This window comes from Rattus rattus, chromosome 3 (assembly GCF_011064425.1).
Source record: "Rattus rattus isolate New Zealand chromosome 3, Rrattus_CSIRO_v1, whole genome shotgun sequence".
Taxonomy (NCBI): Eukaryota; Metazoa; Chordata; class Mammalia; order Rodentia; family Muridae; genus Rattus; species Rattus rattus.
Genome location: NC_046156.1, coordinates 66470025 through 66490742, shown reverse-complemented (window position 1 = coordinate 66490742; position 20718 = coordinate 66470025). Strand labels below are relative to the sequence as shown.

At 51.5% G+C, this 20718-nt stretch overlaps 1 protein-coding gene across 1 annotated transcript in view; it reads right to left on the bottom strand.

The window, feature by feature from the left end:
• Positions 1-5416: 5416 nt before the first annotated feature.
• Kirrel1 (kirre like nephrin family adhesion molecule 1) overlaps positions 5417-20718 on the bottom strand; it is an 88540-nt gene continuing 73238 nt past the window's right edge. The window contains exons 3-16 of the mRNA XM_032898141.1: positions 19601-19765; positions 17729-17878; positions 14271-14428; positions 12500-12650; positions 11861-11966; positions 11539-11687; positions 11213-11340; positions 10478-10604; positions 10291-10391; positions 8560-8758; positions 7304-7411; positions 7028-7167; positions 6388-6465; positions 5417-6162 (exon numbers count right to left, since the gene is read on the bottom strand). Of these exons, the coding sequence (XP_032754032.1) occupies positions 5686-6162; positions 6388-6465; positions 7028-7167; positions 7304-7411; positions 8560-8758; positions 10291-10391; positions 10478-10604; positions 11213-11340; positions 11539-11687; positions 11861-11966; positions 12500-12650; positions 14271-14428; positions 17729-17878; positions 19601-19765 (2237 nt within the window). The 3' untranslated portion in view covers positions 5417-5685. The remainder of the gene's footprint in view (positions 6163-6387; positions 6466-7027; positions 7168-7303; positions 7412-8559; positions 8759-10290; positions 10392-10477; positions 10605-11212; positions 11341-11538; positions 11688-11860; positions 11967-12499; positions 12651-14270; positions 14429-17728; positions 17879-19600; positions 19766-20718) is intronic.

The window sequence follows — 20718 nt, the reverse complement described above, 5'->3', positions numbered from 1 at the left end:
GATGGGACATAACACATAGAAATAAGTATGGCTTGCATAGCCTTCTTGGGGTTCAGTAGGTTTAGGTCTTTGGAACTCTAGGTGAGGTGCTATACAGTCTTGTTTCACAGTAATGATGGCCCTGTGCAGAGTTCGAGCACACGCAGCACAGGAAGCTTCCTGCCCAACACCATGTGACCTGATCACTTGGGCCTCCATCTCTGTAGGCCTAGCTTTGCATTTTGCCCACTTCTTTTTGCTTCTGGATCCAAGCTGCTGCTTCTTTCAGAATAAATGAATCAACAACAACAAAATAAACACCCCCCCCCCCCAAAATAAACAGTGTCTGTATCAGTTCAACTTACCTGACTGGCCTCTAGAGTCACCTTGCATTGGGCCTCACTTCTTGGCCACATGCCGTGGAATGCCAACCCCTGTGGCAGCTGCATTCTCTCCTGGGATAAATCTGCTGTGATGTAATCTATAACCTTTGCAAAGAGCTTGTGCCTGCTCCCCGTCCTCACCCTGGCGCCTCATACCCGATGCATGCAGGACAGGAACTGTACCAAGAGAGCACTATTCCCGGCTGCTCTTTCTTTTCTCACACTGTTTCTAGCTGTGTTCAGTGTTGCCTGTATATAAAAAGGCTGCCAGGGACAGTCTTGACTCTTCTTGGCCATTAACCCGATGGAGATAACAAAGCCTTGAGTTTCTCTCATGACTTATGGAATCGTTATCTGAAAGCCGCTCTGCCAGTGTTTAAACACTACTGTGAAGTCCGACCCCGGCCCATGAGTGTGCACTGGTGTGCCATGAGCTCCTGCACTTGCACTAAAAGCTCACAAGGTAGCAACCCCGAAACTGCTTTTAACCCGGGCCACAGCATTTTAGCGTACAAGCCAGCCCAGATACCCGCTGACTCCCGGTCTCTGTGGGATTCGAACTGTGGAAGCAGAGGCTCCTGTCTCTCCATCTTCACAGCCAGACATGGCGTTGAGCATTGAGCCCCCGCCTTGTCCTAGAGCTGCCAGAACTGGCCTCAGACTTCTCTAGTGCTCGCAAACCGGTGAATAAAATGCTTATCGCATGGCCTGGAAGAAGTGCAAATCTATAACTTTTGCAACCTCAATCTTCACCCACTCTCCCCAAAACTGAACCATGTACCCAAAACTGAGCAGGTGTTTAAAGTAACTAATTGCCCATGTATTAAAATAACCACAAAACATGGTACTTTTTAAAACATTTATATTTATATATATAAAATTAAATATATAATATATAGTGTGTGTTTGAGACTAAAAATATAGTACACAATATTTTTTTTAAAAAAAAAAAAGGGAAAAAAATGTCAGAATAGGAAAAGGCGTAAAGGACACACAGATACACATCGCTAAAAATCTATGATGGTTCATCCTAACAAAAATACTTCTTTTCCTCTTAGTTGTCATCATGGATCCGTTTACGAGGAGGATTTTGGTAGAGAAGATTCAACCGGCGTCAGGATGGAGATAGGAACCCCAGGAAAGACTGGGGTCGGCAGTTAAAAGTGGAGGCAGCACAACCTTGTGTATCATCTTTGCTAAGAAGCCTATGTATTTGATGGTATCAGCAAACTGAATGCTCCCCTCTTCCTGCCGCCCCCTGCTCCCTCCAGTCCTGGTGTTCCCAGGGATGATGGACTGCTCCTGAAACCAATGGAAGATCCCAGCTACTGGTTCACAAAGGCCAGTGGTTGTGGACGTTAAAAACCTAAGATGTGGTTCTAGGACTGGTAAGGGGAGTTCTGTGCATACAAAATTATTACTTTCGTTGAGAGCAGGTTTGCACCAGGACTTCCTAGTATGGCCTCTGTCTTCTGGGCAACGATTATTTTCCTCTGGGAAAGGAACCTGCGGCTCCCTCACAGTGATGCAGGAAAACTAAATGCTGCACCCTCCTCTCAAATCCATATAACAAGCCGCAGACCTCAGCCCTCTCTACTGCCCCACACGGGTGGTGTCAGCAGCAAGCTGAGGGAGGTTAGACAGCACTGGTCAGAATGCACTGTCTTCAGGAGAGGAGGGGGAAAAATCACAGGGAGAAGGGAATGTTGTGTTTTAGGTGACAGCTTTAGAGTCCTTTCATAACAGTCAATACATTGCCAGTGGAGTCTTGAGGTCTGTGTCCCCAGGGTTCTACCATCAGTGCTAGGCTCGATGGGTATAGATAGAGCTTGGGCTTAGATTCCACAGAAATGGAATAGCAGAGAAATCAGGTGTCTTGAGCCTGCAGTGGCCTTGGGATGTCATGTAATTCACCCATAGGGACAGAACTGCTCACACAGCAGGATGAGGCAGTGACTAAGCCAGCAGACTTTACATGTCCAAACACGGTCTTTGGCTTTAACATGAGTTTCTATAAATCCCGATTGCCTAACATTGCTATGTAGGGGGCCAAGTATTCACCGGTCACCCAATTCCACCTTAGGGAGCCCAGGAGCTGTGGCTCCTGACAGAGCACAAGGGGGCAAGACACAGGTTGACACGCCTTGTATCACCCAGAATCTTGTTAGTCGAGCTCATCTTTCTCATTTTGACCCAGACATTGGTGAGAGCTGAGCATTGCCCCATTCCTACCAGCTTTCCTCTCTCTTTCCCGCTCCATGCATAGTCTGTTAGACTTTGGCAGTGGTGGGGTAGGGTGGGCACCAGGATCCAGCAAGCAGGCCAGGCTCTCTACAAAGGGCCAGGTTTATCCATAGCCACAAGAAGTTATTGCATATGCAGTTTATGTCAGAACCACTAACCCCCTTCTTCCCTCTAACGCCATCCCTTTCAGTCTACAGGAAGGGGTCAACTGCTCACTCCTGCCTTCTGGTTCAAGACTTCGAGGACTGTAGGCTTCACCTTGCTTGGTGAATAAGGAGAGTGGTCTCCAAGATGACCGTTCCTGAAGACTGAAGTGAAAGACTGTCTCCCCAAGTCTGCATCCATAACTGAGCCCTACCATGATCACAGCAGCCTACTGAATCTAACAGGAGAGCAACACAATAGCTTCATTTCACTCAGGGTTAGGGTGACAGACAAGATCAAAAGGTTGGTGGTTAAAGCTCCTTCTAGCAGGCAGTGACTCTCCTGCCCCAACCTTCACCTCGATTGCTTACTGTTCCTGAGGGATGGGCAATCTGCCTCCTCAGATGAGCACAGCCAAGAGAGAACAAGCAGCTCTAGGCAAAGACCGGAAGATGGAAGCGAGGAAAAGGAGGTACCATCAGGTACTCAGCAAATGGCGGCTGCAGAATGGAATCCTGGACCGCTTGACTCTTGGATCATTATTTCTTCAACTAGAGCGATACACTCAGGGTGCTTAGACTCAAAGTACCAACAAGCTGGAAGACTCCAGCTTCAGACGGAAGGGCCCCGTGATTAAGAGACTTTCAATTCCCACAACAAGCAACACCGGTCATTCAGCAGGGCCCACCTCTGATTCTGATTGCGGAATGTGAGGGGCAGGGGTCTGTTGTTGCTTCCCGTCCCTTGCATGATGCTTGACTCCCACAGTTTTCCTTAGTGATGCTCTGGTTTCCATAGGAGGGACCTACTACTTAAATCAGAGAGAAATAAGATAGTCAAGCCAAACCCCAAACAAGATGATTACTTTAGGGAGTATTGCTGTTTAAAATGCCACTCTATTTAGACTTCAAAAGTCTATACAGGATGTTTGATCACCCACGGCTTCGGGTGTGAGTGAAACTGAAAACCTGCACAAATCCATATTCACTAGAACCTACACTGCAAACACACTGCCTCCCTGAGCTCTCGTGAAAGCGAGAGTCTTCTGAACCGGGATACAGCTATGAGTCTGTCACTGCTGCAGGAAGGGCCGCTCTGTGTGGAGAAGAGGACGCAGCAGCTGCCTGCCTGCCAGCCAGGCTGGAAACGGCTCTCCTTGATTCCTGGACATTACCTGGTCCTTATCGGAAAGGAGATGGCAGGGAATGTCACCCTACAGACCCATCTAGAGGGTTAGTGATGGAACGGGCCTAATGAACAGGTAAACATGACTAACGAATGGTGACCAATGAGAAGAAGCCAGGAGTATTCTGGGAATACTTCCTCCTGTCAGGCAGGCCTCAGCGGGGCTGTGGACGGAAGACTCCTGTTGGGCAGTTGGTTTCTTGGGAAGGTGAGGCTGAAACACTAGTTACAGGTTCTCTTTGGTCAGAAGGTGGTAGATGAGACGTGGGATGGAATGTGTGGGCACTCATGTGTGCAGAATGTGTGGGAAAGACAACATGGCCTATGGAATTCAGTGCCTGGTGTGTTCTTCTGCACTAGGATCACCATCTCGGCCGGTAAGAATTTTCCGGCGGCCATTTCCCGGCCCCCTTCCCCTCCCATCCTCTTCATTTGTCTCTCCCTGGATGCTAACATGGGACAAGCTGAAATTCACAAGGTCCCTGCTCCCCACACAGGGACATCCTCACAAACCTGACACTCAAGGCACTGAAAATGAAAGAAGGAATGTGATTGGGTGGGATGGGGCCGGTGAGGAGGAGACGAAACCAAAATTTGTCTGGATAAAGCCCCTACCACGCTATCTGCAAGGCAGTTTCTAGCTACGGTGAGTAGTTAGACCGAGTAGGATGGTAGAGCCTGAGGCTCGGGACACTGCTTCGCCCTACAGAATCCACCAGTAGGCAGGTCTCACCATTCAGATCGTATGTACTAGAATCAAAGTGCTCAGAGACTCAGCTAGAGCGATACGAGGTGTCAGGAGCCTGCTGGAGGGCGGGCGCCCCTTTCCTTTCCATAGGGACTTGTGTATAGTGGGGAAACCCTACAACTTTTCTTTCCAAAGGAGGTTTTATTGCTTTTGAAAGACAGCCCCATGAAAAGCAGCCTCTGCTCTACTCAGCTCTCCAAGGCTCAAGAGTCAACACCAAGAAGTGGGGCCCAATACCGTTTAGAAGAAGGAAGCTTGTGTGGCCCCCACTAGTGCTGGACCTGGAAACTGCCATGCACTACACAGTGGCCCCTTGCCTGTCAACCAGGACTCAGTCCTGACCGCGACTTGCTCACATCCAGGACACATCTTGGCTGGTCCAGCACAAAGCTGAGAAGAAAGGAATCAGTGATCCTGGGGATTTTTTGAAGCCCTCTTCACTCAGACAGAGAGCCACAGTAGCAGCCAGAGTGATTGGTATTTTGACCCCAGCTGACCAAGGGCTGGATTTGAACTCATTGTTCCATCTGTAATCCCCTGAGATGGGAAAGATGAACACAAGGTATAAAGAAATCAAGACCGGGACTGGTGCGCTCTCCTACGTTCCAGCGGCCTGCCCATCTCGGCATATCTCCATGACCACCTACGGGAGCCCAGAGAAGCAGGACAGAAGGAAATGACAGACTGTGCTCCTCTCCTCTCCTCTCTCCTCTCCCCTCCCCCAACCTCCCCTCTCCTTTCCCCATGCTTGGGTCGGGCAGAACAAAGGTCAGAAGAGATATCCTCCTGAAGAAGAGGGAAAGGCGGGCCGGGAGACTGGGGGCATGAAAGCACCATCCTTGGGATGGGGTGTTACTGGGAGACCTGCTCCTCATTTGTGATGGCCAGGAGGAGAAAGGCTGGGTCCACGACAGGAGCAACGAGCAATGTCCCTGAATGTCAGGGAATGCTGGGAAGCCATCTCCTCTGCCCCGCAGAGATACCCCAGCCAGACTCCAGCCTCTACACGTGAGTCTGCATGCGCTGCTGGAATCGCTGGCCGTAGTCTGAGTGTTGAGAGGTGTAGGAGAACCGAGTGGCGGTGGCATACTTGCCAATAGGGTCATAGGCTTCATAGGGGGTCCTCTCCAGGCCAGAGGGGGGGGCCTGGGGGTAGCCGAGACGGTAGGTAGGATACCCAGCTGCCCCGGGAAAGGGGTGGGAGTTGAACTTCTCATAGTTCTCGTAGGACAGCTGGCTGGTTGTGTCGGTGCCACCCGGAGCAGAAGGGCCAGGGGGTGTGGGCTCTGTGCCGTAGTCAGAGGCAGGGGCTCGGCTGTACGTACTCAGCTGGGCATAACCACTGGAGTGGGAGAGGCGGGATGATGGGCGCCCATCAAAACGAGTAGGGCCAGGGGCACGGTAGTCAGCATACAGCACCGCCCTGGAAGATGGGCGATCTTCGTGGGCACGCACGTTGTAATAACCATTGGTTGGATCCTGAGGGCAATAAGAGAAGAGCATAAGAGTGGGAACTTCTCCCAGGATAATAAGCTCTCATGGGACTTCTGCCCATGTCCACCCTACCCACATCTCCTTCTCTTCTCACCAGTACCTCTCTCTCTTCTGTTCCTTCTGCAGACCTCCTGACCACTCCTCCCTGGCTGTCCTCACCTCCCCCTGCAGACCCTCCTATCCCATTTCCGAGCCAGTCCTTTCCCTCACCTTCATCTCATACTCTTCCCGGGTATCAATGGTGTCACAGTGCAGGTCCTGTTTCAGATCCACATCATCCTTAAAAGACTAAAGAACAGGTATGGGTGTCAAGAGACAGACACAGTTTCTACCCACTTTACGAGGCTCGGAGGCCTCTGGCTAAAGGAGGCTCTAGGGTTGGGGCAGGCTTGTCTCCCACCGTATAGGTTGAGGTAGGACACCAGAGACCGGGCTTCTAGCATTAATTTTGTTGCTAGTGTGTAATATGATATCTTGAGCATAACACTGCTACTGTTGGGAAGGGTAGTCTCAGCTCAGAAATGAGGTTGAACCAAAACTATCTACAGTTGTCTTCTACGTGAGGGAAGGATGAGGCAAAGGGAATCGGAAGGGGGAGGGGAGAGGAGGAGAGGTAGCTAGGCATATGTATGTGAGGGTCTGTATGAGTAAGTGTGCATGAGGGTACCAGTGCGCATACAAGCATGGGCGTGTCTGTTTGTGAGCGGGTTGGTACACAGGAATTGGGGTAGCAGGAACAGGTTAAACTCACAGAGGAAGAAGAGGTAACAAGTTATTAAAAACTGGTGGGGCCAGACATAGGGCTATGAAGGGCCTAGGCCACAGAGAAAGAAAGAAGCACTATCCTCACCGAGTAGATGGCTTTCATGACCCGAGTTGCTGTGGAAATGCTGGTGGTATCATCCTCCCGGTCAGAGTGCATTGTAAGTGGCTCCCGATTCACTGTCTCTACCTTGATGTCCAACTTCCTCAACGTCACATCCTTTCGACCTAGGGCAGGGAGATGTGGCTGGGGGCTTTCTACCGGTTTACACTGTTGATTTCTAACCCCCACCCCTGACACGACCTTGAGGGGTAAGGTTGGGGGATGAAGGGCTTGCTGTGGCTGTACAGCGTTTGTACTCACTGCCTTTGCGACGTCGGTAGAGAAAGAACACTAAGGCAGCAAAAGAGAAGACGAGCAGGATGCCAGCACCGATGGTGGCCCCAGCGATGATGCCCACAGGTAACACCTCTATAGACGGGGTGGGGGGGGAAAGGGGGGGAAATAGGAATGAAGATGGAGCCACACAGGGACCTGAAGACTTGGCCACAATATACTAGGGCAACTCTGCATTGTGTACAAAGGTAAGTTTTGCCTGAGCTGGGCTGTGTTGATATCTAAGTCCCAGGTCACACTGGAGAAGAGCTGGGCTGAGTTTGGTTTGAAATCTGTGCTTTAGTTTAACCAGAGTTGACATCAGGGAAGCCAGTGTTCCATCCCAGCCCTCAGTTTGCCTCAGAGCTTTCTCTTCCTCTACCTGGCATACCTTCCTGTGAGCTTGGTCCTTCCCTTGTGGGCAGGGCTGTCTCCAAACTCCAACCTCCACTCCCAAGTTCCTTACCTGCAAAGCTGTGTCTGCTCTACCTGCCCCCCTGTGGCCCAACACTCCCCTCACTTCCCTTAGCTGAGAAGACACCCAAGAACTCCCCCTTTGGCCTTCTCTTTCTGGAATTACTAGTTGGATCCAGACTCTGGTTACAGATCTTCCCCTGTGAGATCCTTCCTAGCTGGGCCCCCACATTACGCTTCTCTGTTCCCTACATCCACTCTGCACCTTTAAACCTGAACCGGTAGCTTTCCCTACAGACATTCCCCAGGGGTTCCTCAGGTTTTCCCATCTCCCTTGTCAATGGCTAGTTCTCAGGAACACACAAGTGCTGGTTTCCCTTCATCAGCCATACCTGTCAAAGCCTAGGGACCTCCTTCATCTTGTCAAAGGTGCCCAGAGAGACTATATCTTTTATAAAACCAAGGATGCTTGAAGGGGTAGGGAAACCTAAGTCTTTACAAATATCCTCTGTTCAATCTTCTCAATAACTCAGTGACATCATGTTGATCTGCTGCGTTTAATATTTCTCAGTCTGGATTCATTTGTTTCTACTACGTAAGTTCCTTCACTAAGAGGAAAGTTTCTTGTGGGTAGGGATAAAGTTCTGTTCGTGCCTGCAACCTTTCCTTCAAGTTCGACACATAAAGATGTTCAAGGAACAGAGTAAATTAATTAGCAGAGCACTAAAGTCAGCTTCTGGCAGAGAGGCCCGAGAGAGCGTTCTCTTGCTTTGAAGCTTGCTACAGAAAGAGAAGATGGAACTCCAGGCTATCCTGGGCAGTCAGCTGACCTCGCTCTTCCAGCTGGATGATGGCTGTGCCTGGTCCAAAGCTGTTCCAGGCAGTGCAGTTGTAGTGGGTCTGGAAGTCGGCCTCCATGACGTTATTGATGGTGAGAGTGGACAGCACACCGCTGCCTGAGTTTGTCCTCTCCACAGTGTATCGTTCCAGTGTCCCCACCTCTAGGAAGTTCTCCTTCCAAGCCCATGCCTGGGGTGGGGAAGGCAAGAAGAGTGTAAGAAAAGGACATGTGGAGGAAGCACATGCCCCAAAGATACCCAATCCACTCTAAGGTAGCCTCACCCCGCACACGTGTGGCCCTCAGGCCCTAGGTACCCTCACCCTAGCCACACCAACTACCGCAAATTGTTGACACTGAACCTCCAGTCCACACGGTAGACATCAGATTCCTCTAGAGAGACCCTGAAGACTGCAACCTTGAAGTTCATGTACCAAGTATGAAGCTAGGGGAGAGGCCCAGGAATTGGCTTCTGCTGTGGTCCCCTGCTCTAAGTGTGACACTGGGTGGCATTTTGTGATGTGGAGGCAGCTCAGCTGGGAAGTCTGGGGTAGGGACTTGAGATCCCTGGGCTCTGTTTCATAGCCTCCCACCCCAGGGCCATCATGGAGGCGTGCTTTCCCTCTCCGGGCCTCTGTTCCTTCATCTCTGCAATGGCAGATGCTGGCCACCGTGGGGCAGTGCCCAGCCTTACGAGTCTAACTGCACACAAGTCTCTTACCGGCGTTAATCAACCCACAGAAACCTGCTCTGCTCTCTGGAGATGCATCTCCCTGCTCTTAATTATGAGTGGGGAGTCAGGAGGCGTGGCCCCCAGGCCTTCCATCCCTGACCTCCCAGCCGAGGCTGTCCTAACTGTGTATTCTCGTGACATAAGGGAGACTCGGGAAGAGGAGCAGCTAAGTGCTGGCTCCTTGCCAGGGATCAGTTCTCCCAGCTCTCTGAGGCAAAGCTCCTGGGAACCACACCGTCTTCTGCCTAGGCAGCTGTGGTAATGAAGTATCCCTGGGCAGCCCTGGAGTTAGCCAAATGGTCATTAAATGTGATGAGGGTTTTGATGGTTAGTGGCCACAGGAGGAATCAATTGTTTATGGTATAGGAGAGAGGAGAGAGGATTGAGGGATGGTCAGGGATTGTGGGAGGAAGGTAGGAGAAACGGGAGAGGAGCGGGACAGGTGGGAGGAGAGAATGAGGGGAGGGAGGGAGGGCAGACTGATGGAAGGAGAGGGGGGTACAAAGAAAAAAACGCAAGGTGGGAAGATGAGGAGGGAGAGAGGAAGGACCTTTGCAAGGAGGGAGCCTACATCACCTGACTCCAAGGAGCTCTACTAGGCTCGCTCTCCCTCCTCTTTTCTTTTTTCTTTTTGAGACAGAATTTCTCCATGTAGCCCTGGCTGTCCTGGAACTCATTCTGTAGACCAGGCTGTCCTCAAACTCCACCCGCCTCTGCCTTCACCACCACTGCCTGGCCCTCTACTAGGTTCCTCACAACTTCGGCTGTAATGACTTTTACACAGGGATGCGGCCTCCCCTGCAGATGAGAACTGCGGTTCAAATAATGAGTTCAGCATCACACGAGTCCGGGAGGAGGTCGAGTCTGAACAGGTAAAATGATACAGAAGATGACAAGGCGGAGGATGACGAGAGCAGCAAAGGGTGGGGAAATGAAGCTGGGCAGGTGGGGCACATCAGGGCTGCCTGTGAAAGCCAACCCAGAACTCACAATTCGATCCGGAGGGGGGGTACTCCCGATGAAGCACTCCACCTTACCGCCATCCCCTCTCACAGCAAACTGCACCGCCTCGCTGGAGATGATAGGGGGTCCTACAGGTAGGAAGACCCAGTCAGGCCAGTCAGATCTCAAGCCAGCGGTGCTCGCTGGACAGGTCCCACCCTCTTAGGGCACTCACCATTCACATAAAGGGGTACCTCTCGCTCAGCCACTCCGATTCGAGGCACTATGGCACGGCAGGTATAGGTGCCAGCATCTGCCTGGGTCACTGACTTCAGCAACAGTTGATTGCTGTTACTCAGGACCTGGGCAGAGAGATTAGCCTCGGGTGGGGAGCCAGGAAGCCTGGGCCCCTGGTTCGGTGAGGGCCCCCGGAATTGGAGGCATGGGAAAGAAAGCATGAAGGGCCACAAGTGAATTCCCAGAAGGTAAACGGGTTCCTGAGTCAGGCTAAGTCTTCCCTAAGCAGAGGTGACGGCTACGGTCATTGTGAAAGAATACAGGTCCTCTCTGATGACTCCTCCCCCACGCTCTTACTGCTAAGCCAGGTAAGCCAGTTCATCCTGAAACTTCTCTTTACAATCCTGGCCCTAACTGTCTAATGAGTCGTTAGAACCGTGCACCTCGGCTTTGGTCGACAGATTCCCCTCCCGCCTCCCATCATTACTGCACTAGATCTGACCACCACAGCACCTGCTCCCTTCGCTCACTTCCCCCTGAGTTCTATGCCAAGTCCAAGGAGACGAGAGATGGCTGACTGCAAGTATCCTCTCCTCTCCCAAACCCCAAGACCTAGAAATGTCCCAGTCTTGATGTGAAAGATCAACCCCATCCCTCCCGTTCTCATCACTGCTCCACGAAGTCTGCCCCCCGCCCCAACCCCAGCACTCAGAATAGGCAGAGAGAGACTTACCATGTTTGAATCCTTCTTGGTCCAGGTGAGGGTGAGGGGGGGATTCCCAACCCAGACACAAGTGAGGGTCACATCAGATCCAATGTCTGTGGTTGTGGGCTTTGGGTAAACTACAATCCGGGGGGCAACTGACAGAGAGAGAAGTGGCTGGTCAGGGTCCCAGGTTCCTGAGAGTCATCAACTCTGATTGGCTGTCTTCTTGCCCCTTATCTCCCATGTTTACCCCTGTCTACCGGGCTAGTGGAGGTTTCCTCCCCTCTATCCAAGGACCTCTGAAGGCCCCTGCTCTCTGCCCCTCCCCTGCGGCTGCCCTCCAGGCTACTCACAGTGAACGTTCACTAAAGTGCTGACATTGGTGCTCCCGACTTTGTTATAAACCTCACAAGACACGGGCTCCGTGAAGAAGGAATAATCAACATTTGTCTCATAGCGACTCTCATGGGCGTCTTCAATCAGGAACCCCCCTTTGGCCCACCTAGAGGATGAGGCAGCATGGATGGGAGATCAGAACCTGGGACTCTCTCGGCTATATTCAGGGACACTAGCCTCCTCCATAGCCCCTCCCCACGCCCCCACCACAACCACCCCAGTCTCAAGAGCCTCTCCACTTACAACGTGCAAAGCACTCCTGAACCCCGACCCTCTCACCTGTAGCCCAAGATCTCTGGGTTGGCTGTGGCCTGGCAGGTAAAGATGACTCGCTCGCCCTCCAGCACTGTCTGGGGCTCAATGGACAGAGTCACTGTAGGAGGGTCTGCAAAGTGCGGGACAGGAGGTCAGGGTCCTTTCTGTCCCCGAGTTTCTCCCTTTCCCTCTGTAACGTGTATATTCATACCACTTTGTATGAAGTGAGAATTCAAGTTTACAAAATATCAGCTATCTCGCTCACCCTTTCTACACAGAGTCTTTTCCCTGGGGGCTCAGGCCAAGAATGATAGTGAAGGAACACATTATCTGATGTAATGACCCGAGGTGGCCACTAGGTGGCAGTGTGGGTTAGTTTAGCTTACTGTGAAGGGCTAGGGTAAGAGCATCCCTAACTGGGAGGAATGCATGGATGTTTGCCAGGGAAGCATACTCTAGCCATGCTAGATGCTCCTGGGCCATATCGTCTTTTCTGCTCACAACTCCAGTAAGCAGGTACAATGCTATACTTAATGCTCCATCTACCAACAGCTATTGTCTGTAGCTTGGGGAGCATTGGTCCTGGGCCCCTAGAATCCTTATTCTGTATTCTAAAGCTGCCTATGTCCCCACTTCATGCAGCCTACACAATGCCCTACTCACGGTGTACATCCAGCTCAATGGACGTCTCCTTGCCATTGGGGATGGCCTCATTCATGCTGCGACAGGTGAATACGCGGCCGATGTCTAGGTCTGTGGGCTGAATGAGCAGCTGGCTGATTGTAGTCTCCCTTTTCCCATCCTTCAGCAGCTCCTGGGGATGGGGGAGATGGAGCCAAGGCTAAAAGTCCCTCCTCTGCTCTCAGAGAAACCAAAGGGAGGACCTTTAAAGAGCACAGCCCCCTCCCTACTCCAACTTCACGGACTGTACTGTTAAGTAGTTGGGTATTTTAAAAAAGGCTTTCTGCAATTTACAGAACAATCGAGCAGAAAGGTAGTTTCCCTCTCTACCACAGCTCCCCGCTTTATCACATCTTACGAGTGTGCAAGTCGTATTTTAACAGATACTCTGGTATTGGTATCCTAATGCTAACTCACTAACGGTGCCCTGAGCATTCAGTCTGTAGTATCGTTTTCTCTGAGCAACCGAGCCTTATTCCTGGAATTCACTTGGCCCACAGTGAGCTCCTCCTTTTCTAGAAAGACTTCTCAGGCCTGTCCAGGCCCCTGGGCTCTCTCCTGCCTGAACCGGTAACACTTACAGTTAGGGTGCCTTACATCGACCCTACATGTCCTGTGTTTCAGTGGTGGGTCTAAGGTCCTAGAGAACCAAGACAGGAGACAGATTCAACAGTTCAGAAGCTTATGGGCTCAGTGACACTGCAGTCATTTTCTATATTGTCACCCACCTAAGGAAACCACACTGTGAACAAGAGAAAGGCCTCTCATTCAGACAGCCATGGGAGCCTCTCTAGGGGACCACAGCAGCACCCAACTGATGCAAAACACAGTGATCTTTGGAATCACCAGACTTAAGAGAATCCCAGGTTAAGGCGGGAATGATAACAAACACTATTAGCAAATCAACTTGTTTGGCTGCCAGTGTATTTTAAAACACGTAGCCCCCACCCCCACCCCACCCCCATCCAGGAGAAAAATAACAGCTTTTGATGGTTAAAAAAAAGAGCTGGGCCCCACTGGGGTCAAATTAACTTTTACGAAATGGTGAGAAGGAAGATGTTTGCTCACAATGGAGGTCACAATGAGCCAAAGCCAGAATCCAAGCTCTCCACCCTCCCACTCTAGGAACACAGCTGGGCAGTTTCTCTCCCCACAGGGAGACACCGCTCATGGTGCCCAGCCAAGGGCAAGGTGCACAAACACGCCGACCACTGCCATCAGGTTTGCTGTGTGATTGATTCTGGGTGAGTGACTTAGTCCTTCACCTGCCATACCTTCCCCACCCGAGAAGGAACACAACCCTGGCTTCTGCAGCCTTTTCGCCACGCAGAAGGAAGAGGGTAAAGGGTCAACAGTGCAGCCAGACTCAGGGACAGAACGCCAACTTCGCTGCTTGCTCTCTGTGTGACTTCGGGCTAGGCCCCTGACTTCTCTGACCGTTAATTTCCACCTTTGTAAGTTAAAAGTAACAGCGGCTTTATGGGACTGCTCTGAGGTTTAAGAGAAATTGCCCATGAAGTGTTTGCCATGCACAGTCCCTAGTGCACAGGAGGTACTTATGGAATGGCACAGTGAACCTGGAAGTCCATTTATCTTCTCTGGGCCTCAGTCTTCACAACTGTATGATAAGAGTTGGGTCAGATGGCTTAAGGGGCTTTATCACATCTGCCCCTGTATGAGGTCAGACCTCTGGGAAAGGGGAGAGAACATGGAGCTGGTCTAAGAGGGGCCAGAGGAGAAGGCAGGTTCTCACCGTGCTAGTCACAGCCCCCTCCTGCTGTGTCCCATCCCGGAACCAGATGATGGTGGCAGCAGGCTTGGCATTAAATGCTCGGCATGTGAGGTTGTAGGGGGTGCCTGCTTGCAGCAGAATCACCGGGCCCCCATCAATCCTTGTGTCCTCTGGAGGAACTGCAGGGAAGAGGAGAACAAAATCAGCTCAGGATGCCTGTGCCCCCTGCCACCGAGGTGTCCTTCCTCCGCATGTGTCCCCTCAGCAGGGCAGTGCCACCCGAGCCCTACTTCCAATCACTCTACACAGCGCTCACACGGGACTTCACCCAAAGGCCACATCCCTTCTCAGCTCGCGGGCTACTCTCTCCCAGCGGCTCCTATTGTCTGCTACTGTACTCACCACTGTTGCTCAAGGATAGCATAGAGGGCTATCTCAAGGCCTTGAATTCAGATCATACCCTGGGGAAGGAAGGGTGTCCTTGCGTCTAGCCCCGTCCATCTGCCTGGAACGGCCGGATGGTCAACTCTATCCACTACACCTTTGGCGGTTAAGGCTTTTCTTCTGCTCGAACACCTCCAGAGGGGCATGGGTTCTCAGGCACCAGTCTCCTGTTTTAGGGTCCTTGAGCCACACCCTGCAGACCTTTACCTCCTCGCTTTGCTTCTGCTGTTTCTGCATGAGGCATGCCCTCTCTCAGAGCTGCTGTTGGTCAAATCCTATCCAGGGGATGCAGAAGGCTCCAAGTGTCCACGTGCAGCAGTACCGAGAGTTAGCTGCCCAGTGGTTACTACTGGTGATTGTCTCCCCTACTTTAACCCCTTGGGAAAGCTCTCCGCTGCCTAAGGCATGGCTAAAACCAAAGCTCAGTGCGCTTAAGGGACTGAGCTGCTGTCCGTTTGGTTTTAAGAAATACCGTGCCTTTTCTTATACCGTGGCCACAGGCTTCTAAACGTTAAGGTGTGCCAAATCCTGTGTTTCCAAAGGCCAGGCGTCCTAAAGTTCCCTTAAGACAAGGGTTCTTCTTTTTTTAAATAAAATACTTATTTATTCATTCAGTTAATTAATTTGAGACAGAGACTCATTATGTAGTCTAGCCCTGCACTGAATTCATTTTTTTCTTCTTCTGAGAATAATAAGAGTAGGGAGACTGAGAGGAGACTTCTAGAGGAGACGCTTGAGGGGGAGACCTTGGGAGGTCCACAGAGCTGGAGGCAGACAGGGCTGTCCTGGCGTGGGTGAAATGAAGGTCTCTGTGCTGGAGGCACAGTTGCTGACACAGCTTTCTGTTCAATTTGTACATGTGGAGTGGCAGAGTGGAGAAGGGATGGAATTTAGATCAGTGCCCTTCAGATCCTGGCACCTCCCTTTCCTGTCACGTGGTCTTGGTTGAGCTAAAGGCGCTGAGCCTGTTTCTGGAGCCCTAACGAAGTCCCCTCACCGAGCCAGTGTGAGGTCAGTGAAGACTGCAGAGCACAGCATGCAGGGTACTATGATGTATCAAATGAACTTTTTTATTATGAGGAAATGGTTCTAAGGCTTCTGTCAGCTAATTATCCCTCAGTCCTGGTTCTTCCCCTGTCTCTGCTCCCGTGACAAGCGACTCCAGTGACAGGGGCAGGATTGTGGACACAAGAGGAAGAAACTTGAGAAGTAGAGCAATGGGGAAGGCTCTCCCGGTCTGCCTGGCTCTCTACAGTGGCGCCTTCCTACCATACTCAGGAGCTGAGCTCCTATCTGTGCAGAGACGTTGGGTTCTTGCTACAAACCGTTCCCTCCCACTGGGCCTTCTGCCCTTGCCATGTTTCTTTTCCCTCCACTCAGGCAAAGACCATCTGTCACCTCCATCACCAACCCACATTTCTCTAGAATTTCCCAAGGTCTTTGAAGTCAACCGTCAGTTGTAAACTTGGAAGCCAATTGACAATAGTTTCTACCATTTACCCGGAGTTTAACTCTTGTTTGCTAAAGCACCTTGTGCATATGATTTCATTTAACCCTTAGCATAAAATATTAAATCTCAGGAAGGGGGAGAGGGAGGAGGAAGGGAGGAAGGGAGGGAAGGAGGGAGGGAAGGAGGGAGGGAAGGAGGGAGGAAGGAAGGAAAGGCAGTCTGAGAGCGTTATGGCTTGTATTACCATGCCAGAGAGAGACCCCTGCCCAGTGGTTGGGACTTCTTCAGGGTCACAGTACAAAAATGGCCAAGGCATAACCTGAACCCAGGGTTTGGGATTCCCAGCAGCCTAGAACTCTCTTTGTTGCTGGGAGTACCCGACATCCCTGCACCCCCAAATAGGAAGGGATTTGGTATACAAACTCACTCATTTAGCTCCTCTCTCCTTTCTCCCCATTGCAATGACTTCGTGTTGGAGGGAGTTGAGCAAGGATGAGAAGTGAAGAGCAAAGGAAAGAGAAAGGGGCAGAGAGTCGATTACAAGGGGAAGAGAGGCTCTCAGACAGAACGGTCCAAACCAGAGAGAGAGCACCGCAGAGACAGAAGCACCAAGACCCCTGAGCTGCGGGGATCTAAGACCTGAAGATGAGCCCTTGCTGCCTGCCCTTCGGTTCTGTGTGGAGGCGAGTCCTCTCATCATTCAGATGGCCCAAAGCTTGCCTTGGTGGCATCGACTCTGTCCTCTCGCCTGGCTACTGCTGGGAGCTCAACTTCTAAGAGAAGAGCCACTATAGTTGCGAACAGACTTGCTCCTGGGTCCAGCCCCTTAGGCTTGTTTCTTCTGGCTCTGTTCCCCTGTTCCCTGTGTTCCAGGGAACATTTAACAAGAGAGGAACATGAGGAGGGAAGGGACAGCCAGGCAGGCTGGGCTGAAAGGGAAAAGGTCTGGGGTTCAGGGAGAGCAGAAAGCTGGAGAGGAGCCTGACTGCAACGGAAACCAGGGAAAGTATGGGCTAAGTCTCCATCACCATACTTCTCAGTGCAGAGAGCCCTGTCTCCACAGGAGGGTCTGGCTCCTTAGTGTGATCTGGGCACAGGATATCAAACGTACAGAAACTACAATACCCAGTAAAGGCTGGCACAGCGCAGCCTCCTCCATGATTTACGTGCTTTTGTCTGTTTTTATATTTTTGTTTTGTGTTTTGTTTTGTTTTTTTGAGATATGGCTTCTCTGTATGGCCCTGGCTGTCCTGGAACTTGCTTTTAGTTATTTAAAAAGTACAATTTAGTGTGTCCCAGAAGAAGGCACTGGAATCCTCTGGAAATAGAGTTACCAGTGGTTGTAAGCCATTGGATGGGGGTACCAAGTACTGAACCCAGATCTTCTGCAAAAGATGGTAAGTGCTGTTAACTGCCTGGACATCTTTTTTAGTCTCATGGCCTTAGTTGTTGAAGAAGTTCGTGTAAGGAGTTGTTGAGAGAAAGCCAGGGCGAACAGAGACATTAGGGGGAAGGGGAGGCTAGGGGAAGTTGTGGGATGCTGGAGAGGGAACTGGAGAATGAGAAAGAGCTTGGGAGTCATTACTGAGCACGGTGAGTTTGGCCCGCCGAGAGCGCAGGGCAGCCTCCGTGGCCTGGCACTCATAGGAAGCGTCATCAGACAGCTCGGCATCTGTGATCTCCAAGTTGTATTGCCCAGCATCCGCAGAGCCCACGACGCGGTACCGTGGCCAGGCTGCAGGGACAGAAAAAGGGAAGGCTAGAGTAAGGCCAAGTCTTGAGGCCTAGACCACCCCACTCTCCACCAAGGACTCCTCAGATCCTCCCCAAAGCAGAACCCACATCCACTCCAGGGGAGCTCGCCCTCCTTTTCTCTTTCCTGCGTACCACTGGCAGGTGAGACTGTGAAGCAGCAGACACAGACTCCATAGCAGTGGGACCGTAAAGCAGGAGGGATGGCGAGGAACTGAGAGCGAGGAACTGAGAGCGAGAGATGAGCAGATGAAATCTGCACAGCTGCTGGGGGCAAATGTCTCTTGGAATGGCAGCAAAGGAAGAGGAGAAAAAGAAAAGGTAGCCAGCATGGAGAGGAGAGAGAGGGCGCTGGTAAACGGGGGCCATCTCAGTCCTTACGGGGTGCTCTGTGCGGCTCACGAGGCCCCGCCCTCATTCACCACAGAAGGGGAATAAGCAAGGCTTACTGGCTTCTCAAAGGACAATCCAAACGAGATTTCTACTCCTCTCTAAGGCTAGATAGGGTGGGTCTCTGTACCCAGGCTGCCCTGCTTACAGGCTCCTGCTAACTCCCACCCAAACACCTACCACCTCCCTCCCGCTGTCTCCCTCTTCAGAGGCTAAGGATTCCTGACTGCATATCTATCGACCTGAGTCTCTCTCATTTTCTCCCTCATCAACAATAGATCCGTCAAATCCATCTCTTTTCTTTATAGATTGCGCCATGCAGATTTCCTCAACCTAGACACACAGCAAATAATCTCACCGCCTTCAAAAATAATAAGACCAGAAATATATAGTCCCCCCCAACCCACTCACATCGCTATAGTGCTTCATAGCTAACAATATTATCCTCATAAAGCACATTCTGCCGCTCGGTACAAAAGCCAAGGGTGCACTTGGAAGGCAGGCAGGCTGTGACTGTTAAACGTGCTTCACCAATCAGCTCACCAAGGCAAAGAGAGCAAAGCCAAGTGTCTTTTCCTCAACTCACTCAGTGGGCAAGTGGCCGAGCTGTAATGAGCGTCAGGTATAACTCTTTACCAAGAAGTGTTTCTGAGGTCTCTGTGCTGTCTTTGGGATCTAGAGGGTTAGTGCTTTTTGTCTCCAACCGAATCTTTATGCTTTCCTCATCACTGGCTCTATAGCTCGTGCTTAACAAATGCTTATGGAATTATTAAACAAGAAAGCACTTAGGCTGATGGTCCCTAAGCCGACATGGACCATGTAGGGGGCAAAGAAAAGCATGAAGCGCTCAAAAGGCAGCCGGGGAAGGGTAAAATGCTGTAACTATATTATAATTAAAAACAAAAACAAACCAGGGAGGGCAGACGGTGCCCGAGCATTGTGTCCTGCATGGGGCTGGGCATGTTTTGCTAGCTCAGTGCCTCTTACGTGACCTGTCTGCAGCACCCCACGGTGGGTCCCTGACTCTGTCTGAAGCTCTCACTGTTTCCCTTGATCTCCCAGGCTGCACACTGCCTTTCCTGAGCCAGTCCTCAGTCCGAGGAAAGGGAGAGTTGGCAGGTAAAAGTGACACAACAGGACACAGGGAAGGAGGGGGAGCGAATCCAGGAATCTAGGCTGAGAGTAGATTTCTGGACGCTGGGGGTTGAGCGGCTACACAGACACCTTTCTATCTACTGTCCTGGGGATCGAGCTCAAGGCCTTGCACATGCTAGCATGCGCTCTAATGAAGGTACCGTCCCAGCCCATTACTCACCTTTGAGGCCCTGGCCCATACCCAGAGCCAGCCCGTCCTTGGTCCATTGTACGATCCCAGAGTAGTTGAGGAGCACGCACGGGAGCACTGCCCGGTGTCCGGCTACCACGGTCTGATCAGCTGGCTCCTGGCTGAAGCGAGTCTGGGTCCCAGGCAACGCCAAAGCTAGCAGTGGGTAAGAAGATGCGTGAGAAGGGCTGTGCCCAGGGGTTCCTCACAGCACCCCACTCTTCTCCCGCAGCCAGTGCCATGCAATCCCTTTAATCATTGACATCCAGGGAGCGGCACTGACCTAATGACCACCCACTGCACTAACGGCAGAGCTGGGGTTAGAGATCAAGCCCTTGCTGTCCAGGTTCTAGGCTGTTCTCTACAGCTCCTGCATCTGCTGCCTCCTCTTAGGCACTCAGGTTCATGGATGACACATTCACAAGAAAGGAGACTATTAGGCCATAATCCCTTTCTCCCCGTTTCGTGCAGGCCAACTTCTCCAGGTATAGCAAGCCTACTTGTGTGCATTGACAACTCCTAGGCGATAGTATATTCAAAGCCAAATAGCCCTGAATACAACTCATGGAACAGTGGCCCTGTTCCATGTGTTTACCCTCGAGCCAGGGGCTGGGGCCCAGGGACGTACACACTGATACATCTTGCATGCACACAGCCTCCCGCATCATGGGAGCTAAGACAGTGTGGGACTTTGTTCTGTTCTCCCTCTGGCTCCAGGAGCCACACATGGCTGCCTGGCTGGCAGCTTGGCTGGGAGCATTTGATTAGAGAACTGCAGAGTAATTGCCTTTAATTGTGGAGACTAAATGGAGTAGGGAATTGGATTGCGGATTTCTTCTCTCTTGCTCCCACCAACAGGCTTGCTTCATCACTGGCTGGCCCCAGTGGTGCGTCAGGCCCGCACACTGCACACAGCACGGTGTGGGCATCAGCATCCTATGCTGGGCTCTTCAGAAGCAGAGGGACTGACGAGGGGCTGACAAGGGGGTTAGGTCAGAGGCTTCCTTGTCTCATCTCCAATGGGTCAGGCTGGGCAGTCAAAATAAGCTCTCTTCAAAGCTTTAGACTTCTGGTTCACCTCTTCCTCCAGCTCCCTGAGTCTATAGAGG